Below are 22,356 nucleotides of genomic sequence, written 5' to 3' on the forward strand. Positions count from 1 at the left end.
GACAGGTCTGGAGCTTCACTAACTTCTCTGTCTCCTCGGGTTTCATGGATAAATAGAGCTGAGTGTCATCAGCATAACAATGAAAATTTATCCCATGCTGCCGAATAATGTTCCCTAAGGGAAGCATGTACAATGTGAAGAGGATTGGTCCAAGTACAGAACCTTGAGGAACTCCATGGCTAACCCTACTGTATGAGGAGGGAACACCATGGACATGGGCAAACTGGTATCTATCAGATAAGTATGATCTAAACCAGTCTAGTGCTGTCCCTTTAATCCCAATCACATGTTCCAGTCTCTGTAACAGGATGCTGTGATCAACTGTATCAAAAGCAGCACTGAGGTCCAGCAGAACCAGCATAGAGACCAGTCCATGATCTGAAGCTATAAGAAGATCATGAGTGACTTTAAGAAGTGCTGTTTCAGTGCTGTGATGAGCTCTAAAGCCTGACTGAAACATCTCAAAACAGGCTGTTTCTCTGCAGGTGCTCCAGTAACTGAGTCACCACCACCTTCTCTAGAACTTTAGAGATAAAAGGAAGGTTGGATATTGGCCTATAATTTGCTAAGACATCAGGATCCAGTGATGGTTTTTTAAGCAACGGCTTAATCACTGCCACCTTGTAGGACCGGGGTACATAACCTGACACTAAAGAACCATTGATCTGGTCCAGGATAGAACTGCCTATCAATGGTAGAACATCCTTCAACAGGTGTGTTGGGATGGGATCTAAAAGACACGTGGTGGTCTTGGATTTCTGAATTAGCGATGACGCCTCAGAAAAATATATAGGGCTGAAGGAGCTTAAGGGCTCGTTGGAGACCCTGTATGTTCCCACAGTCGGCACATCTGGTGATGGTCCAGTTGTTGGGATGGCCTGGTTAGCTTTCACTCTGATAGCTAGAACTTTATCAGTGAAGAAGCTCATGAAGTCTTCACCACTAAGGGAAGAAGGGATACGTGGATCTAAAACACTGTGACTCTTGGTTAATTTGGCCACAGTGCTGAAAAGAAACCTGGGGTTGCTCTTATTTTCCTCAATCAAAGAAGAAAAATAAGCTGTTCTAGCCTTGCGAAGGGCCCTTTTGTAAACTAATAGACAGTCTTTCCAGGCTACATGATAGCTGTCTATTTTACAAGAATGCCACTTCCTTTCTAGTCTTCGCACTTTCTGCTTGAGGGTCCTGATATGTGAATTATACCAGGGGGCACACCTCCTCTGATTTACTATTTTCTTTTTCAGGGGGGCAACAGAATCAAGCGTGATTCTCAGTGAGGTTGCTGCACCTTCAGCAATAGAGCCAACCTCAGCAGGGCTAAGATTATAATGATTTACCCCTGGGGAAACACACGGTGGTCCTGGGATCAGCACAGGGATCACTTCCTTAAACTTAGCTACAGCATTATCTGAAAGACATCTGCTATAGTAAGACTTTGTTCTGAGCATAGAAGAATCCTTAATCATAAATGTAAAAGTGATCAAAGAATGGTCTGACAGGACTGGGTTCTGAGGGAACACTGACACATGGAAACCAACTGACTCAAGTAATGAAATGAAGCCATTTCTAAAGCTCTCATTTATAACGTCCATATGGATATTGAAGTCTCCAATGATAATGACTTTGTCCGTTCTAAGGACCAAGTCAGATAAAAAATCAGAGAACTCAGACAGGAACTCTGAATGTGGCCCAGCAGGGGGCCGATATACAACTACAAACAGAAGTGGCTTTTCTGTCCTCCTTTCATGACTATAAGGCGCACCTAAAACACTGAGATTTTCTCAAAAATTGATGGTGCGCCTTATAATATGGTGCGCCTTGTGTGTGGACTGAGTTCCAAAATCTGCAGTTCGCCTTTGGTGGGTGCACTACGGTAAACGCTCCGCCAATCGATTAGCGACACACCTACGCGTAAGGATCCCCTAAAATGGCGCCGGTCAAGCGAGACACGTATGAATGAGGCTTACTTTAAACTGCAGGACATTAAATATGAAAATATTTAATGAAAATGGCAATCGAGCAATCTTAATATTTTCGCTTTATGAGGAGGCGGCATCTCTCCATACGTGCGAGGATAACTGTTGCGCAGCAGCTGCCCGCGGATTACCAAGAGAGGGCGGCCATCTTCCGCACCAACTGCCACGACAAGATAACCGCGCCCAGCCACATCACCAACATGGATGAGATCCCTTTGACTTTTGACATCCCTTTGACCCACAAAGTGGAGAAAAGGGGACCAGCACGGTGGCGATACGCACAACGGGGCACGAGAAGTCGTCGTTCACCGTGGTTCTCCGCTGCCACGGAAACGGACAGAGCGCTGGATGAAGGAAGGCGAACACTACTTCACAAAGACTATGAGGCAGCGGCGGGCAAGTTATGCCACCATATGCGGGTGGATTGTAGATGCATGGGCTATGATACCGTCTTCATGTATTGTAAGAGCTTTCACAAAATCAACGCTGAAGCGGAACCGGTCGGTGAGTCTGATTCAGATGATGAAGAAGAGGATTTCGGGATGTTGGACATTGAAATAGTGCAGCTGTTTAATTCAGATACAGAAGATGAAAACATTGATGGTTTTGTGGCAGAAGAATTAATATTTTGTTCAATAAATGTGAAGAAACTCACCGTTTTACTTCTGTTGTCATTTTTTACTGTATGTTTTAGCATGCGCCTAATAATACGGTGCGCCTTATATATGTTTTAAATACAGAAATAGCACCTATAACTGAGACTGCGCCTTTTATTACAGTGAAAATATGGTAGTTCAAAAGTGCCATAATCATAATATTTTCAAAGATTATGATTATGGCATAACCATAATATAATATTTGTAAAGATTAGGCTTTATGATTATGGCACTTTGTGATCAGTAATCACAACATGATGAAAGTGGCACAACACAAGGGGAGACGCACATGAGGTGAACTGACACAGGGGTGGCACGGTTATGTAGGGGCTAAAATGGCTGCCACAAAGCAAGAAGGTTCCTGCAGTCAGGGGGTTTTTTTGTGCAGAGTTTGCCTGTTCTCCCCGTGTCCATGTGCATTGACATTAGAAGTGAATGAGGGCATGAACAGTTGTTTGTCTTTGTGAGTTAGAAGTGGGATAAGCGGCCACCTGTCCCTTAAAAGGGATAAAGAAGTTGAAGACTGATAGAGGGATGGGCAAAAATCCCTTGGCCAGTTTTTTCACAATTCTAATAAAACTGTTGAAGGTCTTTTGTTGCAAAATCAAATTTTAATTGATTATATCTTAACAATGGCAGCTGTGACTGCTTTTCATCATGCTGAATGCTGATGCACCAATTAGGAAGCTAACCAAGGTCTGCAGATTCAAAAAGCAGCAGACAGATGTCAAGGTTTCAGTTGTATTGGGAATCTTGAGCAGGTAGTAATTTTTAATTAAATCAAAAATTAATGTTTGTATTGTGTTAAATTTTGTTATCTGTTTTGTTAGTCTTTATGCCCCAAGTTTCACAAAAAAAGGTCAAAAAGGTCAACAAAGAGAGCTAAACATTTTCTAAACTGCTGGCAAGTTGGATCCCAAATAAGCAAAAATAATTCCTGCAGTTCCGGGAAGGAGAGACCACGGTGGCCACAGCAGGAGTACGCCAACCATTTGGATAATACTGCCCCTGCCTTAGCATTTCTATGTATCCAAGACATAGCCTGCTGCTGTTTACATGGTCATGATCACATAATGGAGCATTTGTCTCATCCAGTGGGTGTTTTGGTCAACTTAATAGTCCGATGGATATGAATGCTTGTGAAAACGATTGTTGCAGCTTTTGACTTCACAAATTAAGGACTGCAACAGCACAATACAAGCTTTGTCTTCATAAAATGAATATAAATATATGGAGGTAATCTATCATTTGTCGACATGGCCAGAAAAAACAACTTTATTAGGAAAACTTTGTTTCATCGAGATTGATAAATGATACAATTGAAAATGTAGAAACCGGTATGAGTAAATTCAAAATACTTAAATAGGTCCTGTGTTAAGCTGCAATGACAACAAGACATCTACAGCCTCACAGCAGAGTACACACATTCATTCTGTCTGTTCTGCATTGATCTGTTGGGCTGGTTGTTCCTCAAAGCTGCATAATGGAGGTTGTTTTCCTCTTGGTAGCCCTGGAGATATGTTATAAAGGGTAAGTTAGTGTGTGTAAATAAGGATTATTTATACATATAACCTTTTTTTAAAAAAAATCAAAATTGTCTCCACCTCTGCATTTGCTCTGGATGAAGCTTGGACTCTTGACTGAGCATCTGTTTTAAAACACAGGAAGAGATTTTTTCAAAGTAATTTTCCCAGTTTACCTTTAAGAATCTTCAAAATATATTACATCAGTTACCCAGAGAGTGATGACTGTTTTTCCTCTTTGTCATAAAAACTGAAATGGATAATAAAACAACCATGATAATGGTAAATATCCAGGCCGCACTGAGGAAATACACCAAAACAAGATGGTTTCCTTCATCTGTAACGAGATGCATCAGAAATTGTGATATCCGCGATGCCGTTTCAGACAATCATTTAAGTATTTCAACAAATTTGTCCTCTCACTTTATATTAAGCTAGTTATGATGTCATTACTGTGTAATTCAGGGAGACAATAGACATCACCAGTCACAAATTATTTTATAAAGTAACAATATAGAAACAGAACCTATACTGACATAAAAAGTAATGAGTTAAAGTGATACTTTGACCAAAAATATTGTTTTTAAAGGACTGTCACAGTGTCCATGTACAATTCAAACCAGGCTTTAAATGTTACAATTTCTCCTCATTTTAGATACTGAAAGCTCTGTGTAAACAGAGAATTGGGGGATATTTAGGCCATATCTGTTTGAACTGGAAAATTTTTCGATAAAACACTATATATAAACCAACTGAACAGAGCTAATTAGGATAACCATAGACAATTAAATAAATTACTGGATGCTGGCTTAATATTTTTAAAACTAGATGATATGTAAATTATTTCTACAATATACAGAAAATAATCTGCACAAAATTAGAGCACTCACCCCCACACACCAGCTTGGTTCCATTTCCAAACAGAATGTGTCCACATGCTGCAACAGCACAATAGTAGGTCCCAGTCTGAGAAGTGTTCAGGTTCTTCATGGAGAAGCTGTAGAAACAGGTGTTGGTTTCCCTCTCACACTGCTTGTTCCTGCCTGTATGGCTGTACATGAGTCCCAGTTGAGATGGTCCAGAGTTTCTGAACCAGTAAACAGTGTGATCCCCATCACAAGTCCACCCAGTATGTACTGTACAATTCAGCGTCACAGACCCTTCTGCTTGGATAGAATGTGATGCTGACTGATCTATGGTCAACCCTGAACCCTCTACAATGACATTATGACCTTCTGTAAAGTCAAATACATTTAAATACCGATTTACACAGTAATACGTCGCTGAGTCTGATAACTTCAAATCTGTTATTGTCAGATTAGCTACTTTGTTACCAGGATGTAGTTGGAAACGTGGATTGGTTTTGAAGTCATTAACAAATATCCAATGTTTACTTGATATCCAGTACATACAGATCAGAATCGGCCTCTCTCCCAGAGTTTCTTTAAACCAAGAGATCTGGGTAGAAAAATCATCTCTGTGAAGACACGGCAAAGTCAGGTTCTGTCCAGGTTTGACCAAGATATAATTGGTCTTCCAATTCAAAGATGGAGAAAATTCCATTGTAGATGTCAGAGCTAAAAACAAAATACAATTAGAAATGAACACCGTTTAATGTTTAAATCTAGAACTTTGCAAATGATGCCATAAATAAACAAAATACAAACAAAAAAGAAATCCTCACCAAATTTCTCCAAACATATCAGCCAGAAGATCAACTTTGCAGATGTCATCTTGCTCCAAGTTTTGGGCTGAGTGAAGAGAAGACTGGTCCTTTTTAAACTGATAAATGCTGCACTTGTATCTGATTGGGCAGCCGGAGATGACTCGAGGGTGTGAGATACAGGAAACACGATCACTTGTAATGTCAGATTTGCTTGATAAAATTGATGTTGGGGAAATTAAAGGAAGATTTATAGGTTAAAAAAAAACCCACAAGAAAAAACTTTGGATTACCTTAAGAATAGGATTTTGCTTCATATATAAATAGAATTCAATTTGAGTTGAGTTATAATGTGCATCATTTCTAACCAATCAACAACAACCAACCAACCAACCAGCCAACCAACCAACCAGCAATCATTCCTTTTTATATTTTTCATGTTGCAGTAATGCATCCAGTGAATGCTCACTAATTATTATGACAGACAGCTTTTGGAAAATGATGCAGCAACGAGGGGTAGCATGGGCTCAAACAAGATTGTTCACGTAAGAGGGAGCAGATTCAGGTATTAGTCTGTCGGTCAGCATGAATGACATGATCTTAATGTGGGCAGGTACAGTAGACCTCTATCAGCAGTGAGGTGGCATGGGCCTGCTTTCGTTGGACTATCTGAATTGGTGGAAATATGGGAGATCACCATGACTTGTATCAGCATTTGTAGGTTTAATGGCCTGCTTTTTCTGAGGTTGGATATGGCAAAGTGACGGGGGGGAGGGGTCTACTTAATTAGCAACAAAAGAGAGATAAGCACACCTTTATTCACCATAACTGGAAAATGTTTGAAAGAGGTGTTGATTTTGCTCTTACAACAAAAAATTGTGCCCCCATTGCTTTAATTACTGGTTGATGGGATCCTCTGAATATTGTTAACAATGAATTTTACATGAACCATTACAATAATAATATATCCTCCAAATTTCATCTTGCCAACATTAGCCAACATGCATGAAACCACTCTCTTGCTGCACAAATTTGGATGAAACAGTTGAATCCTGCTATGTTGTAGTTGATCATGATCCTCTTCTTTTGTGAAATTAACTGGACTGATCACAACAGAACCTTTCTTAAGAGAACGCCGCTACAATGGAATATATTTGGTTGTTACTTCTTTGTGGTCAGCTTTGAACAGAAACTCTGCGTAGACTTCCTGTCAGCAGCCACACAGACAAAGCACACGTTAAAGCTAAAGTTAGACTGAGAGCTAATCTTTTACTGGTAGCTACACTGATGGGGTTGTGTCATGCAATATGTACATTTACAAGAAACAAAAAGAAAAAAATATAGTAAAGTATAGTATTGTTTGTCCTGATTGGGAAACATTTCACACTAACTGTTTAACACAAATGAAATCATAGCCATTCTGTTCCGTTGAAAGGATACAGTAGAACCTTTGCTTTTGAATTTAAATATAACAGGCGTAGGTGAAATATCAGCATCACCATCTTTGATGACATACTTTACTATCTCATACTTTACTAGCTTTAGATAGCAAAGCTGCTGACGTCGATCCCAAACTATGGACACCATATAGGCCCAATTTTGTCCCATCAAAATTAATCTCATAAAACCTTTGGACTGTGGGACAAAGTCGTCTATCCAGAAAAAAAACAAAGGTGACACGGAACTCCACTCCCAAAGACCAAAATTCCTGAACCTTCCTTGTACAGATCTGATAAAGTGTCTGTCTTTGTGGTGGTTTGCGACACCTAACCACAACCACATTGCCTCTTATTAGAGTTGAGTACATTTGATGTGGATCTAAACTGAAAAACATTTTTTTATTTATGTCAATTTTCAAGCAAGACTTGAGCAGGCTGCCCTTCCTGTATTCAACTTCTGACTTGTTTTTCCACTAATGGAAACTTTAACTCTGAGGTTTGCGCCACCTTCACCGCAGCAGTGAAAAGTAAATGTGAGACGTAACATTCATGCTCAACATGCAGAATATTTATAGATTGTCTTTATGGACACTGAGTTGTTTTTGTTAAAGAGACCCATTTCCACATCCTCGGAAAAAATGTATCCAAAAAGTTAAATTAACTTAATTTCCTTTGATTTAACTTTGATATATAGTTTACATTTCCTCTTAGTTTTATGATTGATACTGAGTTCCATCATTAATGGGATTTTTTTTTTAACCTGACAGCAGCATAACAGAGGTCACCTCCATCATGGCTCTGTTAATAACACAGTAAAAAACCGGAGAAAAGGTTAGTTTAATAATAATTAATTAATTTACCAGGTCATATGATTCTTTCAAAATAGTCTAGCGATAAGTTACCGTGGTGTCAGCACCTGCAGAAACTAATGAGAGGAGGGCTCAGGACGCAGCCTGAGCATGTGCTCACTCTGAACATGTTTGATATGTGGGCAAGAGAATTAATTGGGAATTCAGTAAAAAGATCAGAATATGCGCAGCATTCACATTTGAAGCGATATGTTACATTTGTCAGTTTACGTTTTGGATGCAGCACCAGCAGAGAGGTTACTGCGTTCAAATGAAGCACACCGTGATTGTGGTCTGTATGTGCTTGAATTGTCAAAGCTGTGTTCAGATCACACTTCCTGAGTCATGCAGCTTGACAGCAGGAGGTTAGTCGCACAAAGGAAAAGGAGATCAGCTTAAACTTTTCTGTTAACTTCTTTGTGCACTTCTACGCTTTATTTGCAGAATTATTTTCACTCTTTGCCCACATGCCCAATATTTGTGTGCAGTTAGCTACCTTTCAAAGAACAGTTATGCAGATTTGTTGGCTGACATGCAACTGTGGCAACAAAGACCTGCATTACAAAGGAAATGCTGTTTGAACAGTTGTCTACTGCAGCCACAAATTAGTTAAATAGACAGAGACTGCAGCAGGTATCAGCAGCAACGATTGCTTGTTGTACTCAAGTTGTATGGTGGAGATTCAAATGTCATGTAACTGTGGAAAAATGGGATTTTCTTACAGGCAGAATTAGAAACATTTGAGGAGACATCTTACCCTAAACCGATGACACACAAGAACTTTTCCAGTTAATTTATTTTGTACAGACTGAGAAAAGTACAAAAATTAAATACACTCATGAGGTGACCTTACAAACACTTGCACCGCCCTCTTCCTTTGTGGGAGACATGTAAAACACAAAAGCCTTGAAAACGTCAGAGCCAACAAAGACCATCTAGGTCAAAACCCGTTTTGACATCCTGTACAAGAGCCGATAAAACAGCCATGATGAACTTGATGCGAGTGAGCTTGATCAGAGCAGGAGCTCAGACACAAAGTGAGAAAATGATTTTCTTTCAACTCAGTTGGCTGCAGGATGTTTACACATCAACACAGGTGTTGGTGGGGAACAACTCATCTTTATTTTTTTCATTTGAAATAGAGAAAAGAGATTTAACAAAAACATTAATTAGGTATATGTGTATATATGTATGTGTGTGTGTATATAAATATGTATATGTATGTGTGTATATACAGTATATATATAAATATGTGTGTGTTTGTGTGTGTTCCTCAAAACTGAATGTCTGTCAAGAATGACCTCAAGAACAACACAAATTACATTATATCTGTGGGTAAAACAGTGCTCCCGTAGTGCATTCACATCACCAGGGCAACATATCAGGTGTGTAACTGGTCATATGATGAACTGGTCAGAAACTGAATATTTGACATAAAAGACTTGGATCGTAACGGCGTTGAGATGAGCGAGCTCTGTGCATGGACCCAACATCTGGTTGGGAATTATACTGCATTACCTGGTGGGGCAACAGTTTCCTTGCGGTGGCTGCTTTAGCCTAAATGCATAGTCCTCACATACTTGAGTAGGCTGTATGTTGGATAGACGAAAACAGAGTTATGGTCTAAGACAGAGGCATGAGAGGTCAAGTGCAAGAGAGTGTGACAGAGAGAGAGAGAGAGAGAGAGAGAGAGAGAGAGAGAGAGAGAGAGAGAGAGAGAGAGAGAGAGAGAGAGAGGAAGAGAGCTTTGCAAGACCATATTTACCTCATCAACCCTGCTTTATCCCTCCAGTCTCATTTGTGGCCATAACAGCAACTGATCTTCATGTTATTTACTTTTGAGCATCTGTTTAATACAATGATACAAAGATGATAAACGACTTTTTATGTGTTCAAAAATCTTCACAGAAACCACAAACACAAAGAAACCACATAAAGTAGAAACTATGCTAAACTTCTTCCATTTTGGTTTGCAGCAGTAAAATATAACATCGGCAGAACTGTATGTGATAATGTCTGGCTTCAATTTTCACAGTTCCTCTTGTAAGAGCTAAAACTAATTAGATTTTTTTTGATTGATTTTATTGAGCTCAGCTGGAATCACAGAATCTTCTTGAGTTAAATTGTCCATTTTTGTGTGTTGTGTTTCTTAAAGTGGGAACTACAGTAGTGCACACTCTTACCTCCACTTTCTATAATTGCTTTTCACATCGCTCTGCACCAAAGTCACCAAATGTGTTGTGATGTGACACCACATGCACCTCAACCACTAATCAGGAACCTTTTAGAATGTTTAAAGGTTCCTTTTCCAAGTTTGAAAAAAAAAATCTGCACAGACCAAATCTTACAAGGATATCCAAAGACACTAACAATTGCATTTGTGTATGATTAAGTAATAGATGTGGCTGACATCATTTTCATGGGACTACCAGATTTGTACCACACACAGGTGGGATGATGTCTGTTGAGATGATGACTGTTCAGGATTCATTCATTTAAAGCTAAAGGCCTGAATGCAGAATCAGATCTTAATTGTATGAACATCTCGTTTATATTTCAAGTAATGTTGAGAAGATAATAAACCCTAAACCCATCATCTGAAAAAAAGTCAGAGTAGCATGGTCTCCAAAATAAAAGTGATATTTCAGAGGTTTCGATAAATTAAAATTGCTCTTACAATGTGTTTCCACTCACGAGTGTTTTAGATAAGAGCTCTGAGGTTCTTCAGAAATCTTATCTTGTGAGTCTCACATTTGCGGGTTTGCTGCTGAGACTCAGGCCCAGGTGATGTATACCAAAGTACATTAAACAGCAAAAATATTATTCATGCAAACTTGGCAGTTGAAATCACTTTATGTTGGCATGTTTTTTTAAAAAGATATTCTCCTTTATTTAAGAAAAAAATACAATCTTGACAGGTTTGTATAGGTTGATCAAGCATTACATATCACTTAAAAAGTTACTGTATTTTATACACATGGAACAGATTAAGAATATGAACAGTATTAAGAAACAAAGTAATAAACTCTTAAACACAACAATGTACATAATCATTCACCAAAAGCTGAAACATGTTTAGCGATGATGCTTTACTCTTCTGTACACACATTCTTCGTTAATGGCTCCCATCTGTCTCTTTGGTCTGTCGGTCATACTCGTCCGTAAAGCAGCATAGTGGAGAACATCCTCATTTGTGTGGCCCTTTTGTTGAAACAGAAAATAGGAAATACCTATATGATGCGCAGCAATCAGGATGTTTTTATTAATATAGATAACAAGTACCTCTTCATTTGTGGTAGGATCATCTGAATATCTCAAGATACTTCCTGAAACAAAACAAACCGACATTGTGTCATTGTGTTTTACTTACTTTAAGTTCACAAAAACTTTTACCTCCACTGCGGCCGCTTTGGCTCTTGTAGATATTGCACAGTAAGACAGCCATGAAACTGGCCAGAATGGTGGTGAACGCCAACGCTCCACTCAGAATATACAGATTAAGATAACCATCTGCAGATTCAGAGAGATTAGATGATGAATTGTCTTATATTTAATTTCTTAGATGAAACCGACTCACCCTCCGCTCCGGGTGGCTTTTGGGGTAGCTTTAGAAAGTGTCCACATGTTACAACAGCACAAACAGCCAGGTTGTTTGCTGGCAAACTGTAGAAACAAGTGTTGTTTTTCCATGTGTAAAGAGCTCCTGGATCAGATTTTTCAGATGTTCTCAGCTGGTATGCACCGTGTTCTTGGTCAATGGCTCTGCCATGTGCAGTGCAGTTGAACCTAACAGCACCTTCTGACTGATTCAAGTGATATTCTGGTCTCTGGATAAAGACTGGGATGTTCAAACCTGAACCCTTTATGATGATTGTAATTCCATCTTTGAATTCAAGTTTTTCTGAAAAGCTACTAGCGCAGTAGTACGTTCCTGTATCACAGTGCTGTAAATTGGCAATCATCAAGTGATTTTGGTTTTTCTTTACATCCAGTGCAAAACGTGAATTGTTAACAAATTCATTATAAAACTTTGCACTTTCTTTAAAGGTATAGAAGCTCGACACAAGCCTTGGAAAGTCTCCCATTATTTCTTTATACCAATAATACTTTGCTACAAAATCAGATCTGATGAAACATTCCAAAGTTACACTGTCACCAATAGCTGCTGTAAAGTTTTTGTCTTTATCAACCATCAGAACAGTCATCTCACCTGAAAAAACAGAACAAACAAAGTTATGAATTATTTTGAGGGTTGTTTGTTTCTTTCCACATTAAAAATATAAATGAAAGCGCTCCAGTGCTAAGAGTCACCATATTAGATAGATAATACAAGAATAATAAATCACTCACCCATCTTCCCAGCAATCACACATACCAGATAGAAAACAAACGTAAATACCATTGTGTTGCTGTGCTGAATGAAACTAATTTTGTCCTTTCCTCCACTCAAGCCTGAGTTTACTGACTGGCTGTGATTGGCCGACCCGGTTTCTTTGTATGTCTTATTAAGGAAACAAGGGTATGAGTTTCTCTGAGACCTTGTGACGTGTTGATTTTTTTAGACGCACTCGTGGAAAAGTACATGAAAAAACATACGAGGGCTTTCTGTTTGAATCCAAGAATGACACATCTGGGTTTGCATTGATCCTTGCAACTTAAACAGTCAATTTTTAGTAACAGTTTGGGAAAACATAATGCATCTTTATCAGGACTGGATGATCAGGAGCCATTTCACAGGCAATAATTAACAAAAATCACAGATCATAAACTCACAAAACATAATTCTAATGATCCTTTTACTTCTCAACTTCATATATTTCCCAGGCTTGTCCAGTAGAGCAATGCAAAGAGAGTAAAAATCATGTGTACATCAGAATATATTAATGCAAGTTTGTTATGATATGATTAGCTGGGTAATTAAAGTCACTGTCAAGTCACGAGAGCATTGTGATTCAGAAAACTAAAAGCCATATTTGTTCCATGTTACAACCAGTCTAGGAGCTCTGAGCCTAACACAAACCCCCAGCTTCCTCAAGGTCTAAGTGACCAATGACACAAAGTTAATCAAAAGTTAACATGGGTGATCATTTATACCAAGGATCATTCCAAAAATCTAAATTTAAAAGGTTTTATCAGCACAAATATCCTCAGAGTGACTTTTAGCCAAAATAACAATCAGAATCAGTCTAATTGAAAAGAAACAACCAAAATGTTCCCTAACAGGCAATAACCAAAATACATTCCTTAACCTACCTAACTTCAAAAACAGGAGAAAACAATATAAAAAATGTGGCTGTGCACTTTTACACATCACAATGATTCAAAACACATCAGAGGCCCACTGGATTATTGAGGAAGTTGAGGAGCTTGCAGGTGGCAGCAATCTTCTGCTTTAAATTTAGTCCCTCCTGGACAATCCACCAATTGGCAGATACTTGATCTTCGGATGACCAATCCGGCATCTGGCACAGCACACAGCCATTTGCATAACTTAACATCTGTCCCAGCCCTGGCCACTGTCTGCTGCCTGCCTGGTGATTTTTCATTATTGAAGTTTACTTCTGCAATTTGCTATGGGCCTACCTGCCATTCATCCTGGTGAAGAAACATAGGACCTTAGATGGGTGATCCAAAATGAGGTTCAATATGAGGATTTTTAGCTGATAGCCATTGGATATAAAAGTGATGTCAAAAAGGTGAAAATACTAAAGATGATTACAAGCCCATCAAGGACCATGGAGGCTTTATTGGAAGGAAGTGGAAGGGGTTTCATCAAATGGACACAACATAAAGCAGCAATTTGTAGGCCATCGAATATGCGGCTGAGAATGGCAATCGAGCAGCTGCAAGACATTTTAATGTCATGTGGGAACAAAGCAAGGCGGCCCGAGCTGGAAAACCGAGTGAAACAGTTGGTCGTTCACCGTTGTTCTCGGCTGCCACGGAAACGGACAGAGCGCTGGATGACGGTAGGCGAAAAACTCCTTCACAAAGACTATGAGGCAGCGGTGGGCAAGTTATGCCACCATATGCGGGTGGATTGTAGACGCATGGGCTATGATACCGTCTTCATGTATTGTAAGAGCTTTCACAAAATCAATGCTGAAGCGGAACCAGTCGGTGAGTCTGATTCAGATGATGAAGAAGAGGAATTTGGGATGTTGGACATTGAAATAGTGCAGCTGTTTAATTCAGATACAGAAGATGAAAACTTTGATGGTTTTGTGGCGGAAGAATGAATATTTTGTTCAATAAATGTGATGAAACTCAGCATTTTACTTCCATTGTCATTTTTTACTGTATGCTTTAGCATGTGCCTAATAATACGGTGCGCCTTATTTATGTTTTAAATACAGAAATAGTACCCGCAACTGAGACTGCGCCTTTTATTACAGTGCGCCTTATGGTCGTGAAAATACGGTAGTTCAAAAGTGTCATAATCATAATATTTTTAACGATTATGATTATGGCATAACCATAATATTTGTAAAGATTTTGCTTTATGATTATGGCACTTTGTGATCAGTAATCACAACATGATGAAAGTGGCACAACACAATGGGAGACGCACATGAGGTGAACTGACACAGGGGTGGCACGGTTATGTAGGGGCTAAAATGGCTGCCACAAAGCAAGAAGGTTCCTGCAGTCAGGGGCTTTTTTGTGCAGAGTTTGCCTGTTCTCCCCGTGTCCATGTGCATTGACATTAGAAGTGAATGAGGGCATGAACGGTTGTTTGTCTTTGTGAGTTAGAAGTGGGATAAGCGGCCACCTGTCCCCTAAAAGAGATAAAGAAGCCGAAGACTGATAGAGGGATGGACAAAAATCCCTTGGCCAGTTTTTTCACAATTCTAATAAAACTGTTGAAGGTCTTTTGTTGCAAAATACAATTTTAATTGATTATATATTAACAATGGCAGCTGTGACTGCTTTTCATCATGCTGAATGCTGATGCACCAATTAGGAAGCTAACCAAGGTCTGCAGATTCAAAAAGCAGCAGACAGATGTCAAGGTTTCAGTTGTATTGGGAATCTTGAGCAGGTAGTCATTTTTAATTAAATCAACAATTAATATTTGTATTGTGTTCAGTTTTGTTATCTGCTTTGTTAGTCTTTATGCCCCAGGTTTCACAAAAAAAGGTCAACAAAGAGAGCTAAACATTTTCTAAACTGCTGGCAAGTTGGATCCCAAATAAGCAAAAATAATTCCTGCAGTTCCGGGAAGGAGAGACCACGGTGGACACAGCAGGAGTACGCCAACCCTTTGGATAATACTGCCCCTGCCTTAGCATTTCTATGTATCCAAGACATAGCCTGCTGCTGTTTACATGGTCATGATCACATAATGGAGCATTTGTCTCATCCAGTGGGTGTTTTGGTCAACTTAATAGTCCGATGGATATGAATGCTTGTGAAAACCATTGTTGCAGCTTTTGACTTCACAAATTAAGGACTGCAACAGCACGATACAAGCTTTGTCTTCATAAAATGAATATACATATATAGAGGTAATCTATCATTTGTCGACATGGCCAGAAAAAACAACTTTATTAGGAAAACTTTGTTTCATCGAGATTGATAAATGATACAATTGAAAATGTAGAAACCGGTATGAGTAAATACAAAATACTTAATTAGGTCCTTTGTTAACCTGCAATGACAACAAGACATCTACAGCCTCACAGCAGAGTACACACATTCATTCTGTCTGTTCTGCATTGATCTGTTGGGCTGGTTGTTCCTCAAAGCTGCATAATGGAGGTTGTTTTCCTCTTGGTAGCCCTGGAGATATGTTATAAAGGGTAAATACCTTTAGGAATCTTCAAAATATATTGCATCAGTTACCCAGAGATTGATGACTGTTTTTCCTCTTTGTCATAAAAACTGAAATGGATAATAAAACAACCACAATGATGGTAAATATCCAGGCCGAACTGAGGAAATACACCAAAACAAGATGGTTTCCTTCATCTGTAACGAGATGCATCAGAAATTGTGATATCCGCGATGCCGTTTCAGACAATCATTTAAGTATTTCAACAAATTTGTCCTCTCACTTTATATTAAGCCAGTTATGATGTCATTACTGTGTAATTCAGGGAGACAATAGACATCGCCAGTCACAAATTATTTTATAAAGTAACAATATAGAAGCAGAACCTATACTGACATAACAAGGAATGAGTTAAAGTGATACTCACCCCCACACACCAACTTGGTTCCATTTCCAAACAGAATTAAAAAAATTTATATGCCACACTAAATTAACAGCTGTGCATTCTGGATTATCTACAGTCTTTTTTTAACTTTAAGGATATTTTTTTGTTAAATAAGAAACATGCAACAGCTGCAAGTGCTTGTTGGAAAAGTCACCACCAATCTCTTTGGTTTTAGTGACATTTAGCTCCAGTCAGTTGTTGCACCAATCAAAAACCTGGGGAAATAAAGCCCTGGGAGATACAGCCTGTGGCAGATACTGACAGCAGATACAGCAGGACCATGTGTAAAAGGGGTGGTTTTGTATGATAGCTTGGCTGCTTTCATGTCATGCTTAACTTCTCTATTGACTTGCTTCTTCTCAGAATCAGAGCATGTGAAAAAGGAACTCTTCTTTCTGCTGAGGATTTCCTTGAGCTCCTTTTTATCCTTGTGTGTCCCTGCCATGGCCTATCACCTAATGCATATGGCCCCAGACCCTGCTGCAAGACAGACTCATGTCTCTGTTTCATGTTTGGACGATCTGGGCCCATAGACAAAGTCCCAGACATTGGTCGCACACAAATGTGCTCCAAACACAGGCCTAGGCCCCCTGGTCACTAAGTGGGATATGCTGTTCCTAATTGATAATGTATTTGAGATCTGTGCTTTATCTGGCCCTCCACCTAGTACCCCTTTCCCATTGGAGGCCTTATGAGGGGCAAATTAAGACAAAACAGATTCTGGGATGTTGAGGACACTTAAGCTCCTCCACCATGATTCGTTGGTAGTTGGAGGACAAGACAATCAAGGGTGTGTTGGTTATTTCCTCCTTTATTGTACCAAGGATCTTGAACATCCTGAACAATGTAGAATGTACACAATACATCAAATATCTATAAATCAACCACAGAAGAGCCTTTTTCTATTTTGTGAGTTTTCTGAAACTACAGGATATCTAAAATTGTTGAAAATGGTCATTTTTCTATTCTACTGCTTTACACTGAAGTAAACACATTCAGTCCAGGTATGTTCTCTGTTCATCTTCTTCTTCCACAAAACAGAACCATCTGCATCTGGACAATCCTGTAAATGACAACAATGAACTCAGTGCCTTTTGAATATTTAATGAACGACTTTATTCTGACTAATAGAAAATACCTTTGGTTTGGACAGAGGTGAGAGTCTTACATGCGATTCTGAAAAATAAAATGGAATGTTAGAAATGTAAAATTACTATCTAAAAGCAGGCCGGAAGTGTAATTAATCATACCTTTATAATTGCAGCTGTGACTGTAACATTCATTTATTTATTATTTTTAAGAATATTCAAAATATATTACATCAGTTACCCAGAGAGTGTTGGCTGTTTCTCTTTTTCGTCATATAAAGTGAAATGGTTAATAAAATAACCACGATGATGGTAAATATCCAGGTCGCACTGAGGAAATACACCAAAACAAGATAGTTTCCTTCATCTGTAACGAGAGGCATCAGAAATTGTGATATCCGCGATACTGTTTCAGATATTTCAGAATTATTTAGGTCTTTACACATATTTGTCTTCTCACTTTATATCACGGCAGTTATGATGTCATTCTTTTCTAATTCAGCGAAACTACAGGCATCACCATTCACACATTATTTTATAAAATAACAGTATTTAAAGAGAATCTATACTGACATAACAAAAATATGAGTTAAAGTTATACTTTGACAACAAATGTTTTTAATGTGCTGCTGTGGTGTAAAATTCAAACAGCATAAATTTTATTACTGTATGAACTTAGAACTTAAGGTTCATGTTGCTATAAATTGCTCTATGTGTTTAAACATAGAGCAATTAAGAAATTAAGTTACATTTTGGATTTTTTTTTTAACACTGAGGTCATGTTGGCTTTAGCATTTTTACAGGCGTATGGAAACAATCTGCACATAAAATAGCACTTTAACAGCTTTTGAATAAAATAATTTCAAACACACTCACCCCCACACACCAGCTTGGTTCCATTTCCAAACAGAATGTGTCCACATGCTGCAACAGCACAATAGTAGGTCCCAGTCTGAGAAGTGTTCAGGTTCTTCATGGAGAAGCTGTAGAAACAGGTGTTGGTTTTCCTCTCACACTGCTTATTCCCGCCTGTATGGTTGTACATGAGTCCCAGTTGAAATGGTCCAGAGTTTCTGAACCAGTAAACAGTGTGATCCCCATCACAAGTCCACCCAGTATGTACTGTACAATTCAGCGTCACAGAACCTTCTGCTTGGATAGACTGTGATGCTGACTGATCTATGGTCAACCCTGAACCCTCTACAATGACATTATGACCTTCTGTAAAGTCAAATACATTTAAATACTGATTTACACAGTAATAAGTGGCTGAGTCTGAGAACTCCAAATCTGTTATTGTCAGATTAGTTCCTTTTTTACCAACATGTAGTTGGAAACGTGGATTGGAGTCATTAGCACATCTACAATATTCAGTTGTTACCCAGTACATAAAGAGCAGAATCGGCTTCTCTCCCAGAGTTTCTTTAAACCAAGAGATCTTGGTAGAAACATCACTTCTGTGAAGACACGGCAAAGTCAGGTTCTGTCCAGGTTTGACCAAGATATAATTGGTCTTCCAATTCAAAGATGGAGAAAATTCCATTGTAGCTGTAAATACAATTAGAAAAGAACACCGTTTAATGTTTAAATCTAGAATTTTGCAAATGATGCCATAGATAAACAAAATACAAACAAAAAAGAAATCCTCACCAAATTTCTCCAAACATATCAGCCAGAAAATCAACTTTGCAGATGTCATCTTGCTCCAAGTTTTGGGCTGAGTGAAGAGAAGACTGGTCCTTTTTAAACTGATAAATGCTGCACTCGTATCTGATTGGGCAGCCGGAGATGACTCGAGGGTGTGAGATACAGGAAACAGGATCACTTGTAATGTCAGATTTGCTTGATAAAATTGATGTTGGGGAAATTAAAGGAAGATTTAAAGGTTAAAAAAAACCCACAAGAAAAAACTTTGGATTACCTTAAGAATAGGATTTTGCTTCATATATAAATAGAATTCAATTTGAGTTGAGTTATAATGTGCATCATTTCTAACCAATCAACAACAACCAGCCAACCAACCAACCAGCAATCATTCTTTTTTATTTTTTTCATGTTGCAGTAATGCATCCAGTGAATGCTCACTAATTATTATGACAGACAGCTTTTGGAAAATGATGCAGCAACGAGGGGTAGCATGGGCTCAAACAAGATTGTTCACGTAAGAGGGAGCAGATTCAGGTATTAGTCTGTCGGTCAGCATGAATGACATGATCTTAATGTGGGCAGGTACAGTAGACCTCTATCAGCAGTGAGGTGGCATGGGCCTGCTTTCGTTGGACTATCTGAATTGGTGGAAATATGGGAGATCACCATGACTTGTATCAGCATTTGTAGGTTTAATGGCCTGGCTTTTCTGAGGTTGGATATGGCAAAGTGACGGGATGACAGGGAGACTGATGCTACATGATCACAAAACCTCAGATGGTCAACAATCATGACTCCAAGGCACCGATCCTTGGGTGACCCCAGTGGAGAACTAGTGATGAGCCAAAAGTTGATCATGCCACGACACCCTGAATGAATGCCCAGATAGGTACAATTCAAAACAGGAAAGTCAGAGCAACACCGCATTGGTGGCCCTGGCCCATAGACAGTGGCCCTGAGGAGAAGACAGCAAGAGAAGCTGGAGGAGGAACTGATGAAGATGTAAGCACTCTCTGTTGCACATGGATAGAATCAACACGGAGTATATCAGAGGAACTGGAATATTGTGTTTTTTTAAGCCTATAAAATCATGAATTAGTCAACTTATTAACCTATATATTAAACAAAAAGTATGTACTCAAGTGAATGTGTCATTATAATCTAAAATATAATCTAATCTAAAAATGTTTGCATACAGACAATTCGATGGATAAATGTGCTTAATACAAACAGAAATAACACTATTGACAAGAACATGTGTTGATGTGACTGCAATGGGGATCACATTAACATTACAGCAATGCCATTTTCCTTACACTAGTTGTCTTTGAATGCCAAGGTCAAGAGAGTGAAGCGATGTAGTTTGACTGCTGTGTGTTAAGAGACAGCAAAGACTTCCTGTTTGAAACCACCAAGACAGAAGGGGAAAAGTCAAGCCCAAAAAAGATTCTGACTGTGTTACAAAAAATACATTTGGACATTTTAGACAATAAAGGGATGCAACTTTATTTGAATCTTATTTTAGAAGAAGATTGACTGCAGGACAAAATATATAAGTTCAGGATTATTTTTAAACACGTCAAAACTTTAAGTGTTTTGCATCATAGTCTAAAAACATGGCTGTACGTATGGTAACGTATGAATGGTATGGTATATTACTTGGTATTTCTTTACATGATGTGTATATATTTATGTAATGTTTTATTCCAAGAAGAAGAAGAAAGAATGAAAAGAAATATCATTTCAAATGCAAAAACAGACAGCAAACAGGTCGAGCAGTAACTGATGTTGTGGTTTTGTTTCTACTGCACAGTGTCACATGTGTGGGGGTGTGTAAGCTAACACCCTAACACCTAGGGTGTCTAAACTAAAGTGCCACACTAAATTAACAGCTGCGCATTCTGGATTATTTACAGTCTTTTTCAACTTTAAGGATATTTTTTTGTAAAATAAGAAACGTTCAACAGCTGCAAGTGCTTGTTGGAAAAGTCACCACCAATCTCTTTGGTTTTAGTGACATTTAGCTCCAGTCAGTTGTTGCACCAATCAAAAACCTGGGGAAATAAAGCCCTGGGAGATACAGCCTGTGGCAGATACTGACAGCAGATACAGCAGGACCATGTGTAAAAGGGGTGGTTTTGTACGATAGCTTGGCTGCTTTCATGTCATGCTTAACTTCTCTATTGACTTCCTTCTTCTCAGAATAAGAGCATGTGAAAAAGGAACTTTTCTTTCTGCTGAGGATTTCCTTGAGCTCCTTTTTATCCTTGTGTGTCCCTGCCATGGCCTATCACCTAATGCATATGGCCCCAGACCCTGCTGCAAGACAGACTCATGTCTCTGTTTCATGTTTGGACGATCTGGGCCCATAGACAAAGTCCCAGCCATTGGTCGCACACAAATGTGCTCCAAACACAGGCCTAGGCCCCCTGGTCACTAAGTGGGACATGCTGTTCCTAATTGATAATGTCTTTGAGATCTGTGCTTTATCTGGCCCTCCACCTATTACCCCTTTCCCATTGGAGGCCTTATGAGGGGCAAATTAAGACAAAACAGATTCTGGGATGTTGAGGACACTTAAGCTTCTCCACCATAATTCGTTGGTCGTTGGAGGACAAGACAATCAAGTGTGTGTTGGTTATTTCCTCCTTTATTGTACCAAGGATCCTGATCATCCTGAACAATGTAGAATGTACACAATGAATCAAATATCTATAAATCAACCACAGAAGAGCCTTTTTCTATTTTGTGAGTTTTCTGAAACTACAGGATATCTAAAATTGTTGAAAATGGTCATGTTTCTATTCTACTGCTTTACACTGAAGTAAACACATTCAGTCCAGGTATGTTCTCTGTTCATCTTCTTCTTCCACAAAACAGAACCATCTGCATCTGGACGACCCTGTAAATGACAACAATGAACTCAGTGCATTTTGAATATTTAATGAACGACTTTATTCTGACTAATAGAAAATACCTTTGGTTTGGACAGAGGTGAGAGTCTTACTTGCAATTCTGAAAAATAAAATGGAATGTCAGACATGTAAAATTACCCTCTAAAATAAGCCCAGAAGTGTAATTAATCATACCTTTATAATTGCAGCTGTGACTGTTCATCATGCACACCGAGAAAGCCAGATACTCTACCAGAAAGGTGCTGAATGATGATGCACCACACAGGAAGTAAACTGAGAACTGAGAGTATTTATCATCTGTAGATGAACACAGCAGCAGACAGAGGTCAAGGTTTCAGTTCCATGGTGAAGAAGAACAGGCAGTAGAGCTTGAACAAGTACA

The 22,356-nt window shown here is 38.8% G+C and overlaps 3 protein-coding genes across 3 annotated transcripts; all 3 read right to left on the reverse strand.

Moving 5' to 3' along the window:
- Positions 1 to 3,884: 3,884 nt before the first annotated feature.
- LOC101068889 (uncharacterized) lies at positions 3,885 to 5,888 on the reverse strand. The gene is made up of 5 exons (XM_029840730.1): positions 5,840 to 5,888; positions 5,046 to 5,732; positions 4,367 to 4,492; positions 4,237 to 4,280; positions 3,885 to 4,142 (listed from the first exon to the last, which is right to left on the reverse strand). Exons 1-5 carry the CDS (start codon positions 5,886 to 5,888, stop codon positions 4,032 to 4,034), a joined length of 1,017 nt encoding a protein of 338 aa, XP_029696590.1. The 3' UTR covers positions 3,885 to 4,031.
- Positions 5,889 to 10,968: 5,080 nt separating this feature from the next.
- Positions 10,969 to 12,586, reverse strand: LOC115250764 (uncharacterized). The gene is made up of 5 exons (XM_029840728.1): positions 12,456 to 12,586; positions 11,683 to 12,315; positions 11,499 to 11,615; positions 11,388 to 11,431; positions 10,969 to 11,306 (listed from the first exon to the last, which is right to left on the reverse strand). The coding sequence occupies exons 1-5, from the start codon at positions 12,505 to 12,507 to the stop codon at positions 11,181 to 11,183; spliced, it is 972 nt and encodes a 323-aa protein (XP_029696588.1). The 5' UTR covers positions 12,508 to 12,586; the 3' UTR covers positions 10,969 to 11,180.
- Positions 12,587 to 17,291: 4,705 nt separating this feature from the next.
- LOC115250765 (uncharacterized) lies at positions 17,292 to 19,111 on the reverse strand. The gene is made up of 5 exons (XM_029840731.1): positions 19,063 to 19,111; positions 18,289 to 18,960; positions 17,654 to 17,779; positions 17,463 to 17,500; positions 17,292 to 17,387 (listed from the first exon to the last, which is right to left on the reverse strand). The coding sequence occupies exons 1-5, from the start codon at positions 19,109 to 19,111 to the stop codon at positions 17,292 to 17,294; spliced, it is 981 nt and encodes a 326-aa protein (XP_029696591.1).
- Positions 19,112 to 22,356: the final 3,245 nt, after the last annotated feature.

The sequence above is a fragment of the Takifugu rubripes genome, chromosome 8, assembly GCF_901000725.2.
Source record: "Takifugu rubripes chromosome 8, fTakRub1.2, whole genome shotgun sequence".
Lineage (NCBI taxonomy): Eukaryota > Metazoa > Chordata > Actinopteri > Tetraodontiformes > Tetraodontidae > Takifugu > Takifugu rubripes.

Excerpts from the sequence above, each read along its gene's own strand:
- LOC115250765 (XM_029840731.1), bottom strand. The coding sequence starts at position 19,111 with ATGACATCTGCAAAGTTGATTTTCTGGCTGATATGTTTGGAGAAATTT. Across the intron at positions 17,780-18,288 it reads AACCAAGCTGGTGTGTGGGG|ATGAAGGAAACTATCTTGTT; the intron begins GTGAGTGTGTTT and ends CTCTCGTTACAG. Across the intron at positions 17,388-17,462 it reads CACCTCTGTCCAAACCAAAG|GATTGTCCAGATGCAGATGG; the intron begins GTATTTTCTATT and ends TGTCATTTACAG.
- LOC115250764 (XM_029840728.1), bottom strand. The coding sequence starts at position 12,507 with ATGGTATTTACGTTTGTTTTCTATCTGGTATGTGTGATTGCTGGGAAG. Across the intron at positions 11,432-11,498 it reads CCAAAGCGGCCGCAGTGGAG|GAAGTATCTTGAGATATTCA; the intron begins GTAAAAGTTTTT and ends GTTTTGTTTCAG. Across the intron at positions 11,307-11,387 it reads ATCCTACCACAAATGAAGAG|GGCCACACAAATGAGGATGT; the intron begins GTACTTGTTATC and ends TTTCAACAAAAG.
- LOC101068889 (XM_029840730.1), bottom strand. The coding sequence starts at position 5,888 with ATGACATCTGCAAAGTTGATCTTCTGGCTGATATGTTTGGAGAAATTT. Across the intron at positions 5,733-5,839 it reads GATATGTTTGGAGAAATTTG|CTCTGACATCTACAATGGAA; the intron begins GTGAGGATTTCT and ends TTTTGTTTTTAG. Across the intron at positions 4,143-4,236 it reads CATCCAGAGCAAATGCAGAG|GGCTACCAAGAGGAAAACAA; the intron begins GTGGAGACAATT and ends ACATATCTCCAG.